This window comes from Dromiciops gliroides, chromosome 4 (genome assembly GCF_019393635.1).
Source record: "Dromiciops gliroides isolate mDroGli1 chromosome 4, mDroGli1.pri, whole genome shotgun sequence".
NCBI classification, from domain to species: Eukaryota; Metazoa; Chordata; class Mammalia; order Microbiotheria; family Microbiotheriidae; genus Dromiciops; species Dromiciops gliroides.
Genome location: NC_057864.1, coordinates 24,763,077 through 24,776,998, shown reverse-complemented (window position 1 = coordinate 24,776,998; position 13,922 = coordinate 24,763,077). Strand labels below are relative to the sequence as shown.

At 49.6% G+C, this 13,922-nt stretch overlaps 1 protein-coding gene across 2 annotated transcripts in view; it reads right to left on the bottom strand.

Annotated features, from left to right (window-relative positions):
• LOC122726210 (NADH-cytochrome b5 reductase-like) overlaps window positions 1–13,922 on the bottom strand; it is a 31,060-nt gene that overhangs the window by 12,900 nt on the left and 4,238 nt on the right. For both annotated transcript variants that reach the window (XM_043963808.1, XM_043963807.1), the window contains exons 2-4: window positions 8,679–8,886; window positions 5,323–5,471; window positions 4,776–4,863 (exon numbers count right to left, since the gene is read on the bottom strand). In XM_043963808.1, coding sequence (XP_043819743.1) covers window positions 4,776–4,863; window positions 5,323–5,471; window positions 8,679–8,873 — 432 coding nt within the window. In that variant the 5' untranslated portion in view covers window positions 8,874–8,886. The remainder of the gene's footprint in view (window positions 1–4,775; window positions 4,864–5,322; window positions 5,472–8,678; window positions 8,887–13,922) is intronic.

Below are 13,922 nucleotides of genomic sequence, written 5' to 3'. Positions count from 1 at the left end.
CTAGGGGCAGCTAGGTGGCACAGTGGATAGAGCACTAACCCTGGAGTCAGGAGGACCTGAGTTCAAATCTAGCCTCAGACATTTGACACTTACTAGCTGTGTGACCCTGGGAAAGTCACTTAACCCCAATTGCCTCATCAAACAAAACAAAGAAAGGTGCTAGGAGAAATTTAAGGGAGGTTGTGAGGGTCAAATGAGATAATATTTGTAAAGTGCTTTGCAAAACTTAAAAGTACTATGTAAATGTTGGCTATTATTATTACTACTTCTCTTCCAGGTTGGAAACACTACAGCATAGGGGGAGGGGGGGGAATCCCCTCTATCTTTCTCCCTACCCCCATCACAATCCTTGTTTATCTCCTTCTAATAAAAATAAGGTTACTCTGGTAACCATGCTCCAACAGTCATTCCCTGGAGTTAACTCGTAAGCTCCCTTCTTTATCAATACCCAATTAGCACTGAATCATTTTAAGATATGCTCTGTAGTGTTAAGACCTGACCTAGTCAATCTTTTTTTTTTTTTAAATCTAAAAAGTGTCAGGGTCCTGTGATCTCTGACTGCCAGGATTCCTAGACTGCTGGTGGGATGCACAGAGAGAAAAAGGGAATGCCTCAAAAGGTGATGTCAAGGACACAGTTGCCACCCTGAGAGGAGGATTTGTCACCACCAAACCCAGTGCCGACCTGGGTGCCCAAGACCCAGGCCATGCGGGTTGAAGCCCAGCCTGACTCCAGAGGATTGCAAGAGAGAGAGAGAGAGAGAGAGAGAGAGAGAGAGAGAGAGAGAGAGAGAGAGAGAGACAGAGGAGAGGAGAGGCTGGGAACACAAAGGCAGACCCCCAGAGAAAGCCACCATGTCAGAGGCCCACCCGACCCCTTGCTGAGCCCCCCCAGAGCTCTCCCTGGGCTCTCTTTCCCTTGACACTCACCAGGGTGTCCAACTCCACTTATTCCACACACACCCCCCCCCCGCGCCCCACTCTCTCTCCCCCAAGTAGCACCTACTGTGTCCCAGGCACTGTGCTTGGTACCAGGGAGACACAGACAAATGAAATGGCGCCTGCCCTCAAGAACTCCCATCCTATCAAGGAAGACAACGTGTCTCTAAAAACCAAGTCAATCCGTAGGCATCTGTAGCTGGAGACCAGGAACAGGTGCCAGGGTTTGGGAGGAAACAAGGGTTTCTGAGAAGTGGAGGGCGGGTGGGCAGGTGGGCGGGCATTCTCTAGGGGAAGCCAGCCAAGGCAAAGGTTCAGACATGGGAGATGGTGGCTCGTGTGTGAGGAACAGCAGCGGGATGGACGGCCAGGTTGGCTGGACTTAGCATCTAGGAAGAGAAGTCACGTACAATAAGTTGGGTCCAGGCTGGGAAGGGATTAAAAGCAAATGAATGCCCAAGATGGGACTTAAATCCTGACTCACTCCCTGCCCACCAGGCCACACTGCTCCTAGGGAGCATTTCCATTGTATGAGCTCTAGTTTTTGAAGCCCTGGGAGACGGCAATGCGGGCATTAGTTCCCTTACCTTAAAGGAGTAAACTGAGGCTTGGGAAGGCGGACTGAATTGCCCAAAGCCAGCAGGGGGGATGTCTTTCCAAGGCGGTCCAGTAAAAAGGGGAACCTGCTCCAGAGCTGGGTTTGAATCCCTCCCCTGCTGCTCACTCCCCCTGGGGCCAGGGTCACTTCCTCCAGCCTCAGAGGCATTCGTGCTGAGTGGAGGGGCTGGGGGCACCACCTGGGTCCAGACCCCTAGTCTGGGGCACTTCCCCCCAGGCCACCGTCTCTCTGGCAGCTTCACTTTGCAGAGATGTTTAAGGGCCCATTTAGCCCCAGTGGCTCAGAGATAATTAATCTTGCCCCTAAAAGAGAAGCTTTACAGTTGCCCAGGGAGGACAATCAATCTCACAGCTGGGAGAAATACAGCTCCTCTGAAGAGATGCTTCCACGCTGAGCTGTGAGGCGGCCCCCTCCCAGATGCCCAGCATGGGGAGCCAAGGCAAGCGGGCAAGCGCCTGCAGAGCCCTACAGAGCCATGGGCACCATGGAAAGGGAGAGTTAGGGAGCTGGGGGCCCAAGGCCTGGGCAACTGAAAGCACAGAGCAGCAGCAGAGACTTTCCCTGAAGGAGAGGAAGTGGGAGGGAGATAAGGAAGAAGACAGGAAGAAGGGGAGAGGGAAAGGGAAGGAGGCAGAAGGAGGGGGAGAGGAGGGGCCAGAGCAGAGGTCAGCTCTGGAAGGGACTTTCAGGTCACCCAGTCCGATGCTCTCATGCCAAAGACAAGGAAATGGAGGCCCAGAGAACAGTGGGGTGCAGCCCAGGCCGTGGCAGTTCAGGCTGACACAGGGCTTTCCTCATGATCCTATGAGGTGAGGAGGCCAGATATTGTCCCCATTTCACGGACAAGGCAACTGAGGCCCAGAGAGAGATTAAAAGTGCGATGCTACGGTCACCAAGGCAGTTGCTTACCTGGAAGTGACTTGCCCAAGATCACACAGCCTCACAGTGAGTAGCCAGTTGTCCTCCCCCCCTCCCCCCATTAGGCAGCCAAAGAACCTTCCCCAAGGCAGCCTCCTGCGCTGGTAAATGCTCAGCAAATAGCTCTCTAAGAAATGGACCCGGGGCACACTTTAATTTAATCTTCGTTATTAACATTTCCCCATCACTTTCTTAAATCTACACACTCAACAAAGCAATAAATCAAGCTCTGATGTGTAGCGTTTGCCAATTTCCGAAGCGTATGAAAATTTAACAAGCGGCTGAGCAGGTCGGAGCTGGCTCTGGCACACCCCGATGAGAGACTGGAGCCTGGGGATGCAGGTGCCAGCCCAGACATTTTCCAAGAGATGATAAGCTCCTTGAGGGCAGAGAGTTTTCCAGTTTTGCTTTGGTGTCCCCAAAGCCCAGCACACAGTTGGTGCTTAATAAATGCTTATTGAATTGAATTGCATTGAAGTGAGTAAGGGTCCCTGTCCTCAAGGCAAGGAAGGAAGGGAATGAGCATTTATTTACTAAGCACCTACTGTGTGTCCAGCACAGTGCAAGCACTTTACAAATATTATCTCATTTGATCCTCCCAACCATGATGGGGGGTTATTATCATCCCCATTTAACAAAGGAGGAAACTGAGGCAGAGAAAGGTTAAATGACTTGTGTAGGGTCACACAGCTGGTAAGTATCTGAGGCCAGATTTAAACTTGGGTCCTCCTGACTCCAGGCCCAGCGCTCCATCCACCGAGCCACCAGATGCCTCATTAAGGAATTTGCAAGCTACTTAGAAAGACAAGAAGAACACAGAAAAGTCACAGTCACATATCCTGGACAGTGGGGGGGACCGCTGGACATAGGACCTGGGTTCCAATTCCACTTTGACCACTGTGTGATGTTGATGGCTCACTTGGTCTGTTTGTCAGAGGAGACTGGACCCATCTAACTTTAATCTATGACCCTGGGTCTGTAAGAAATCAGGTGTTCCCATGATATGGAATGCTCTGCAAGGGTGAGAGGGGTTCTGAGAATGGGGAGCCCAGCGGGACTGGAGCTGGGAGGGACAGGAGGATTCCCAGGCTTTGTGGGTTCCAGGCTCATCCCTGAGGCTTCAATCAGAGCAAGCAAGCAAACAAGCAATAAATAAGCATTTATCAAGCACCTACTATATGCCAGCAGGGCAAGAAACAAAAAAAGGCAAAAAGCTTTGCTGCCCTCAAGGACCTTACATTCTAATAGAGGAGACAACAGAAGTCGGCTTATGAGATCTCAGTGGAAAGAGCCCTGGCTCTGAAGTCAGTGGATCTGGGTTCAAATCCTACCCTTGCTCGTAGTGGTATGACATTGGGCAATTCCTTTATCCTTTATGGGTCCCAGTTTCCATCTCTGTAGGATGAGAGGGCTGGGGGGGGGCAGCTAGGTGGCGCAGTGGATAGAGCACCGGCCCTGGATTCAGGAGGACCTGAGTTCAAATCCGGCCTCAGACAATTGACACTTATTGGCTGTGTGACCCTGGGCAAGTCACTTAACCGCCATTGCCCTGCAAAATAAAAAAAAAAGATGGGCTGTATTAGAGTTCCTCTGAGGCCCCTTTCAGGGCTTAGCCTATGAACCTAAGTCACTTAACCTCTCTGGGCCTCAGTTTCCCCATTTGTAAAAAAAGGTGGGGTCAGACGAGATGTCTACCAAGAGCCTTTCCAGCTTTGAATCTATGATCCTGCCTCTGACCCTTATAGCCTGCGTGGCCTTGGACAGATGACTTAGGCTCTCTGGGCCTCGGGTGAAGGATGGGGCAGAGTGGGGGTAGGACAGGTGGTCTGTGATGGGAGGTATTTAACTTCCCCAGGCCTCAGTTTCTTCTTTTGTAAAACGAGGGGGTGGGCACAGATGGGCACCAGATCCCTTTCAGCACTGGCTCTCAGATCCTACAGCCCCAAGATCCCTCCAGCTAGGCGGGGCTGGCATTTCTTGACACCTAGGATCTCCCCTCCCGCTGGATCAGAGAATCGAGCTGAGATGTGACATCTTTACGGCTCCTGCTTTGATCCTGCATTCCCTAAAAGCAGCCAGCTCCGAGCCCTTGGCCTCTGGGAGGGAGGGGCCCACAGAAATGCTTCCTGGGCTCAGCTCTCCCCCTACTCCCCAGCTGGCTGGGGGGGGAGGGGTGCCATGGCCTCACAGATACAGGAAGCTGCCTAGTCCTCATCAGCAGAATCTCAGCCGCCCTCCCCCCAGCAGGGAACAAACTGAAATGAGGTCCAGGAGACCCACTGGCCAGCAATTACGCTCACCTTAATTAAAATCTCAAAATAGCCCTCGGTGTTCCTGGGGCTGATGGGCGTGTAGGCTCTCTGAATCTCCAAGCCATCCACGGTGGCCCTAGAAGAGAGAAAGGCAGGAGCCGATGAACTGGGCCCCAGACCTCGGGCATCTCACCAGCTCTCTCCACTCTCTGGGGGGGGTGCCTGGGGCTTATCTGTGCTTTCTAGGAGAGGAGACAAGAGCAGGGAAGGGAAAGGAAGTGAGCCCTGGGCACTGCGCTGACTGTCCTGAGACGAATGCTTAGCTCAGTGCTTGGTGCACTGCTGCGCTCCGTAAACGCCATCGCTTTTCAGCCACTTTTTTCCTCCTAGAGATGAGAGTCAGGAGTCTCCTCTCTCGCGGGAGAGCGAGGAGCCCAGACATAACCACGAAGCTGCTCTGGCTGATGGGAAGGCGGGGGCCAGGGAGCCAGGGGATGTCTTTCAGCTGGGGCTTAGGGAGGCACAGACACATGAGGTAAGGAGCCAGACCGGGAGGGTCACGGCCTTGGTGTGGGAGAGCAGGCTTCCTACCTACCGCAAGATGAGATGCTGTCCGGGGCTCAGCCCTAGGCGCCCATTCCCAGGCAGCGTGAAACGGACCTGGAAGGTGTCGTCGGTCAGCGGCTCCATGGCACTAATGCAGAAGGCCTGAAAGGTCTCCTGGCTCAACTCTGAGAGAGGATGCTGCAAAGGTCAAAGGACCATCCATCAGTCAATCAACAAACAACTATTAAGTGCCTTCTACGTGCTGGGCACCAGTGTTAGAGAGGCAAAAAAGGCTATGCCCTCAAGGAGTTTAGATTCTATTGAAGGAGACAATGTGTGTATGCACATATATACATGTAGGAATGGATATGTGTCTACACACATGCAGACACATACAGGTGCATGTGTGCACACATGTCTCTGATGCCTTGTGCATATCATACATGCATACATGTGTACACACACTCAAACATGCATATATAGACACAGGTGGCACCATGTGCTTATTTGTACATTGAGTATACATGTGTGTGCATATACATGCATGAGTGTATGTTTCTACAATGCATTGCATAAACGTGTGCATGTGTGTACATGTGTGTATGCAAATATAAACTTCCAAATACATGCATATGACATTTTAAAATAGAGAGATATATTACTTTTTAGGCCTCCCTCTGATATCTCGCCCCCTTGGGGAACCTCTTCAGCACCCTAATATCCTTTCCTCTCGAGTCCTGGGCTCCCTCAATCATGCCCTATTTACTGACCCCCACCCCAGAGCACCCCCACCACGTGGTTCCCCTCACTCCCCTCATGTGATGCTGGACAGAGCTAGAGGAGGTGAGGAAACTGTGCCAACTGGTCCCTCACTGCAGCCAGGCAATCCCGGTGCTTCTCCCTAATCTGCTGGGTGCTGCATGGCTAGAACCCTGGGCCTGGAGTCAGGAAGACCCGAGTTCAAATCCAGCCTCAGACGCTTACTAGCTGTGTGACCCTGGGCCAATCACTTCACCCTGTTTGCCTCTGTTTCCTCATCTGTAAAATGGGGATAATGAGAGCACTTACCTCCTGGGGTTGTTGTGAGGCTCAATGAGATATTTGTAAAGCCCTTAGCACAGTGCCCAGCACCTGGGAAGTGCTATAGAAACATTATCCAAGATCATGAATGGCTTCCCTCTCTCAAGTCTCCCATAGCCCCCTGCTCCCCCATCCTCCCTTCCCCTCACACTTCACCTGAAACACTGAGGTCTTTTACTAAGGGCTCCCTCGGCTCACACCACTCAGACGTCGGCCCCACCGTCTCCTCCTTCACCCTCCTCTCTCCTGCCCTTTGCGAAAGTCAAACCTCTCCACCTGCACATCTATCCCCTCCCAGCCCCTCAAGGAGACGGCCCCCTCCAGCATCCTGAAGGTCTCTCTAATCTTGCATCTCTCCCTGTCTACTGGCTCTTTCCCTAATGCCTACAAACATGCCCATGTCTCCCCATCACTAATAAACCCTCACCATCTCTTTTTTTTGTTGTTCAGTCTTTTTAGTCATCCGAAAACCCATTTGGGGTTTTCTTGGCAAAGATATTAGAGTGGTTTGCTATTTTCTTCTCCAGATCATTTTACAGGTGAGGAAACTGAGGCAAACGGGTAAGTGACTTGACCAGGGTCACACAGTAAGTGTCTGAGGCTGGATTTGAACTCAGGAAGATGAGTCTTCCCAACTCCAGACCCAAAGCTCTATGCACTATGGCGCCACCTAGCTGCCCACAATCTATATTACCTATTTTCCAGTAGCTTTCTTCCTCTTTTAGGGCTGAATTTCTTGAGAAAGCCGTCTACAATCAGTGCCTCCATTTCTTTTCAGTCGCTTCTAAAGCCTCTAGTCTCTCTTCCAACCAAAACTTTGCTCTCTAAAGATACCAATGGGGGCAGCTAGATGGCGCAGTGGTTAAAGCACCGGCCCTGGATTCAGGAGGACCTGAGTTCAAATCCGGCCTCAGACACTTGACACTTACTAGCTGTGTGACCGTGGGCAAGTCACTTAACCCCAATTGCCTCACTAAAAAAAAAAAAAAAAAAAAAAAGATACCAATGATTTCTGAACTGCCAAGTCTAATGGCCTTTTCTGGGCCACCTTCTCTTCCCAGATTCTCTCTCCCCTCCTCCCATCTTTTCAGTCTCCTTAGACACTATGTTATTCCAAGCACTCTACAATCCCACCATATTAACCTATTGCTTTTCTTCAAGAATGATGTGCAGGGGCAGCTAGGTGGTGCAGTGGATAGAGCACCAGCCCTGGATTCAGGAGGACCTGAGTTCAAATCCAGCCTCAGACACTTAACACTACTAGCTGTGTGACCCTGGGCAAGTCACTTAACCCTCATTGCCCCACCAAAAAAAAAAAAAAAAGAAAGAAAAAGAAAGATGTGCTATCTCCCACCTTCCTGCCTTTGCAATAGCTATTCCCCACGCCAGAAATGTTGTCCTTCCTCTTGTCCACACCCTGGAATCCCTGGTTTCCTTTGGGGATTAACTCAAACACTGCCTTCTCCAGGAGGCCTTTTCTAGGGCCTCCCTGTTCATATGCACAATCCCTGCTCTCTGGGCGCTTACAGTTGAGTTCAGAATAGTAACACAGGCACAAACAACACTAATGATATAATAATGTTATAAGTGCCTAATGCCAAGGCAGGGTGATACCCAGCAGGGACCCCAAGTGCCCTGAGATACTTATGGCCTGGTGAAAACCCTGAAATGCTGGCAAATCAGTCTCTGTCTCACAGAAGGGAAGTGACTCACCCACAGTCACACAGGCAGGAAGCAACGGAGCTGGGATTCAAACTCAGGTTCTCTGACTGATTCTAAAAGTATTTTCATTTTCTTAGCACTTCCATATCCCCACCCACTCATCTACCCCCAGTAGTGAGAGGAATTGGGAATGAGAGATGAGGAAGTCACCATACACAGAGAATTACAAACCTCCTCATGTCTGCACCTCTTTGCCATAAGCCTAAAGCAACAAGTATCAGGGAACTTGGAGAATCGTCTCCTGCATTCAAGACATTGTTAGAATTATTACTAAATTTTAACAAGTGAACTATGTCTAAATACACTTAGGAACTTAGGTTGGAATCTCAGCTCTGCTACTTATAAGCTCTAGAGAAATGTGCATTTCTAGTATTACAGTGAGAGAGAAGAGAGTTCACTGTGGTCTGGGGGAAAAGGTCGAACCAAAGCTTGGCCAGGAAGGATGGGTGGGGACAGACTACAGACTCCTCAAATTCAGAGGTGGGGGTGACCTTAGGGAACTATCTATGTGAACCTGATTGGGCCCAAACCTGCTGCTCCCATCTACATCAAGTCCAGATGGAGGCGGCCTGCCCTGGAAAATAGTCCTCAGGAAGTTCCCACCTCTTCCTTCTTTTTCCACAGAAGACTCTTGTCTTTCTTGGCCCGGGCTTTTTCCCACCAAGCAAGCTCCTGGTAATAGATGTCATATATGCAGGGTTTGCAGCCACAGCCGCAGCATTGAGCAGGCAAAGGTTCGGTGGGTCGGAGTTGCAGCCAGGCTTCCTCGTCATCATCTTCCTCCTTCTGCTCCATCATCAGCAGACGGGGACTGCTCAGGAGGGGAAAATGGGAGAGGGAAATTAGGAAAGCCAATTGGCTTAGATTAGGAGCCAATGGTGGGGATGAGCTCCTAACAACAGACCAGGAAAATCTCTGCCAAGACTTTGGTTAGGATCAAAGCATCCTACCCAAACCAATTGAACAAACATTTATTAGGCACCAACTATATACAAGGCTCTGCGCTAGGCTGCTAGCTGCAATATTAGGTACTTACTAAATGCTTGTTGACTTGACTTCTGAGATGAGGAATATAAACCTCAAAATAGAATGTAAACTCCCTCAGGGCAGGGACTCTCCTTTGTGTCTCTGTATCCCCAACACTAGTACAGGGACTGGCACTTAGCAGGTGCCTAATCAACACTGATTGAATTAAATTGGATTGGATTGAAAAGAAAATAATTGAGACCATTCAGTGGATAGAGTACCAGCCCTGGAGTCAGGAGGACCCAAGTTCAGATCTGACCGCAGATGCTTCCTAGCTGTGTGACCCTGGGCAAGTCACTTCACCCTGTTTGCCTCAGTTTCTTCATCTGTAAAATGAGCTGGAGAAGGACATGGCAAACCACCCCAGTAGCTATGCCAAGAAATCCTGAAAAAGGGACACAAGGAGTAGGACATGACTAAGAGACTAAACAACAAAGAAACAGTTGGAGGTGAGTCAAGTCCTGACTCCACCGGTGAGTAGCTGTGTGACCTTGGTTAGTTTACCTTCTCTGAACCTTGTTTTCCTTGTCCCTTAAATGAAAGGGTTGGTACGGACGACTTTCAAGGTCTCTTCCAACTCAGGAAGCCCCTGGGCCACAGATTCCAGGAGAAGTCACACATCAGGACAAAGGTCCTGACAATGAGATCTGTCCCCAGGAAGAGGCCCCCATTGGAGGTGAAGAGCAGAGGCTGGACAACCACTCCTTGGATACATCACGTACATGAATGGCTTGGACTAGAGGCCTCTAAGGTCCCTTCCAACTCTACTTCTGTGATTTTATGAAGCAGGCATGTGACCAGTAGCCTTTCGACAGGTGGCCCTGGAGGGAAGGAGGTCCTGGGTGTAGAGATGGCATGAGGCAAAGGGAGGGGAGCGAGAAAGGCTAGGTCAGGTTGTGAGGTTTGGCTGCTGCATGAAAGGCTGGGCCAGGTCCAAAGAGAAAAATGAAATTATCCTCCCCTCAAGGGGCTTACCTTCTAATGAGGGGTGGCTATAACAAGTGCACAGATCCGTAAATAGCCAGTGAGGGAGGAGAAAGCATTGAGGCCTAGGGGGTGGGGACTGGGGCAGATGGTGGCCAGACTACAGCCCTTGGTCTCAGTTTCCCCATCTCTAAAATGAGAGGGCTGGATCAAGCAGCCCCAGATCCCTCCCCTCTAGATCTAGGATCCCTGAGTGGATGGATGGGTGGATGGATGGATGGACAAATGGATGGATGACCTAAGAGACACTATAGGAGGCAAGAGGCAGCTCTCAGCCGCCAGGCCTGACTCCGGGGCCTGGGAGGAGACAGTGAGGGAAGAGTTAAGTGGCTTGAAGCATGATTTATGATTTATTCTGAGCTTCCTCAATGGGGAAGGAAGTTTGGGATTAATCTGGATTCCCAAGTATTTGCATATGAGTACCACAGTTTATGTAGAAGGAGCCGTGTCTAATCGCTGCACCTGCAAACCCAGTCTGGCCATTAATATCCTGAATGCAAATTTGATTCTTGAATCAGAAGCAAGGACTCTCCCTGGGCTGCTCCAAGCAGAGCAAAAGGGGAGTCTAGGAACACTCCCCCAAAAGCATCAGAGATGCCAGTAATCCAGCCTTGATGGGAATAGGTTAACCTCCTTAATTCTGCCTCCGAAAGGCTCCTCGGCCCTGGTCTTCTCCCTTCAATCTTCCTTTTTAGCCCTTTGAGCCCCACTTCTGAGAGATACTATCAGTAAGAGGCCCCCTACCAGCCCCTTCAGAGTTATGACATGCCTACTTTCGGGGCAGCTAGGTGGTGCAGCCGATAGAGCACCAGCCCTGGATTCAGGAGGACCTGAGTTCAAATCTGGCCTCAGACACTTAACACTTACTAGCTGTGTGACCCTGGGCAAGTCACCTAACCCCCATTGCCTCACCAAAAAAACAAAAACAAACAAAACAAACAAACAAAAAAACCCAAACAACATGCCTACTTTCCTCAACTCTCAGAGGCAGGCAAAACAAGTATGATTACCCCCATTTTACAGATGAAGATGCTGGGGTTCGGTGAAGCTAGAGGCCTTGGAGTTTGTATCATCCAAAGCTGTCCAAAAGACAGTGTGGCCAAGTGGATAGTGTTCAGGCATCAGAGTTAGGGTGATGAGTTCAGTCCTGCCCCTGGCACATTCTAGGGCTGTGCAAGCCAGGGAAAGTCGCTTAACTTTTCAGTCAGGGCTCCAAACAACTCTTAAAGACTGGACGTCACAGAACAATAGCAGATCTCCACAGGTAGAGGGCATTTCTCCACTGGGCAATCTTTATATGAATGAAATCAAAGGTCCAGGCCAAAAATAAGGTGGCCTTATAGTAATGGGTGGCTCCCAGGGGCCAGGAAGAGCTGCAGATATATGTTCCCATATCAAGGGGAAATTCTCTCAAGCATTAGAACTGATAAAATATATACATATACATATGTGTGTGTGTGTGTGTGTGTGTGTGTGTGTTCGTTCATTCATTCATTCATTCATTTCACGCCAAGGGCTGGCTTGGTAGGTAGCGAGTTCCCCACCAATGAAGGTATTTCAGCAGAGGTTGGATGATCTCTTACTGAAGTCACTGTAGAGGGGTTCCTGCCCAGGTAGAGATTGGACCAGATACTTTATAAGGTCTCCTCTGACTTGGAGGTTCTCTGATTCTCATAGCCACTCAAGGGTCATTCATCAGCCTGGCCAAATCATTTTTCCAGTCATTTCCATGCCCTGGCTGTGTCACCTCTTGGAGTAAGAAGTTACGTACTATGTGAAGCCAGACTTCCTTTTCAGTTGTCCCAAGTTTACTTCTCACGGGGTCCAAAGGGGCGCCATCTTGGTCTGGCAATTCAAGTATTGGTGAACAAGTCCAGGCTACCTTCTCTGAGACCTCCCTAATTTGATAGACTTCAATCCTGGTCTCTTTCACTCTCAGTTTACCAGAATAAAGAGGCTCTGGTTTTATATTTGTGCTTAGGGGGCAGCTCGGTGGCGCAGTGGATAAAGCACCGGCCCCAGATTCAGGAGGACCTGAGTTCAAATCCAGCCTCAGACACTTGACACTTACTGGCTGTGTGACCCTGGGCAAGTCACTTAACCCTCATTGCCCCACCAAAAAAAAAAAAAAATTGTGCTCAGAGACAGTGCCTTTAGCCCCCCCTTTCTCCTATATTAGCTACTCTTGGGAACTGCAGAAGAACGCCCCAAGAGAAAAATGGAGAACACGCTGGGTACCCAACTAAATACAAAGATGCGGCATCTCGGGAGATGAGGGGCAGTGTTGGGTGCGAAAGACTGTGGTATCTCCAAGGTGTAAGGGACCCTGGGAAGCACAGCGGTACAGTGGAAAGAATACGAGTCCTGGAATCAGAGGAACTGGATTTGAATTCTGCTTCTCAGCTTTACTCCCCTGGGGAAGCCGTTTTATTTTACCTCTCTGGACCTCAGTTTCCTCCTTTGTAAAATGAGGGGGCTGGACATGATGGTCTCTGAGATTCCTTCTGCTTTAGACCTATGATTATCAAGTCCCATCTCCCACTCAATAGAGGAATCCCTTCTACAGAGTCTCAAAGAGGAGATTTACATACCTACAGGGACAGGAAACTCACTACCAGCCTACTCCATTATCAGAGAGTTCTGTTAGGAAGTTCTTCCTTTATGTGAAACAGCTGTGTGGCTCAGTAGCTAGAACACTGGGCTTGGAATCAGGAAGAGTCATCATCTTCTTTTTTTTTTGGGGGGGGGGTGTGAGGCAATTGGGGTTAAGTGACTTGCCCAGGGTCACACAGCTAGTAAGTGTCAAGTGTCTGAGGCCAGATTTGAACTCAGATACTCCTGACCTCAGGGCCAGTGCTCTATCCACTGGGGCACCTAGCTGCCCCCATCTTCATCCTCTGACACTTACTAGTTGTGTGACTCTGGGCAAGTGACTTCACGCTGTTTGCCTCAGTTTCCCCATCTGTAAAATAAGCTGGAGAAGGAAATGGCAAACCACTTCAGGATCTCTGCCAAGAAAACCCCAAATGGAGGGACGACAACAACAACAAATCTTCCTTCTTGTAACTTTCATCCCACCTTTGCCCCCACAATGAATGCAGTTTGGCTCTCTGATCTCTGGTGTTCACGGATCCCTTCCAGTATCTGAGGACAATGATTATATCCCTATTAGATCTTCATTCAGTTGCCAAGACTCCTCACCAGACTGGCTACCCTCCTGCTTCTTGCTGTCTATATGTGGCCCCAAGAACTAAACAGTGGATAGAGCACCAGCCCTGGAGGCAGAAGGAACTGAGTTCAAATTTAGCTTAAGATGCTTATTAGCTATGTGACCCTGGGCAAGTCACTTAACCCTGACTGCCTCAAAAAAAAAAAAAAAGAAATAAAAAGGAAAAAAAGAACCACAAAGAATTTCAGATCAAAGTGAGATTTAGAGCTGGATTGGAAGTCAGAGACCACCGAGTCTACTCCCCTCATTTTACAGATGAGGAAAAGAGGGTTTAAGTGACTGGGTAACTAACACGGGCAGTTCAGATCACATGTGGAACTTGAAGCTGAGTCTTCCTGGCTCTGAGACTCTACGGTTCTCTATCCATGAAGCCATGCTGCCTCTCCTTAAAAAAAGTTTTTATATTAAACTCAGGTTAAATGCAGCGGCCAGAAGAAGTGAACAAACGAAGAAACCCACTTGTCTCCTCTGAGTAGGGAGGTGAGGGACTATGGGTGTAGAATACTGCATAAACCGTCAGATGAGTTTGGTTTGTTATGAAGGAGGGTTGGGGTGCATTAAGTAGGGAGGGAAACCTGTTTTCTGGTGGTCAGAGAGAATGCTGAGCT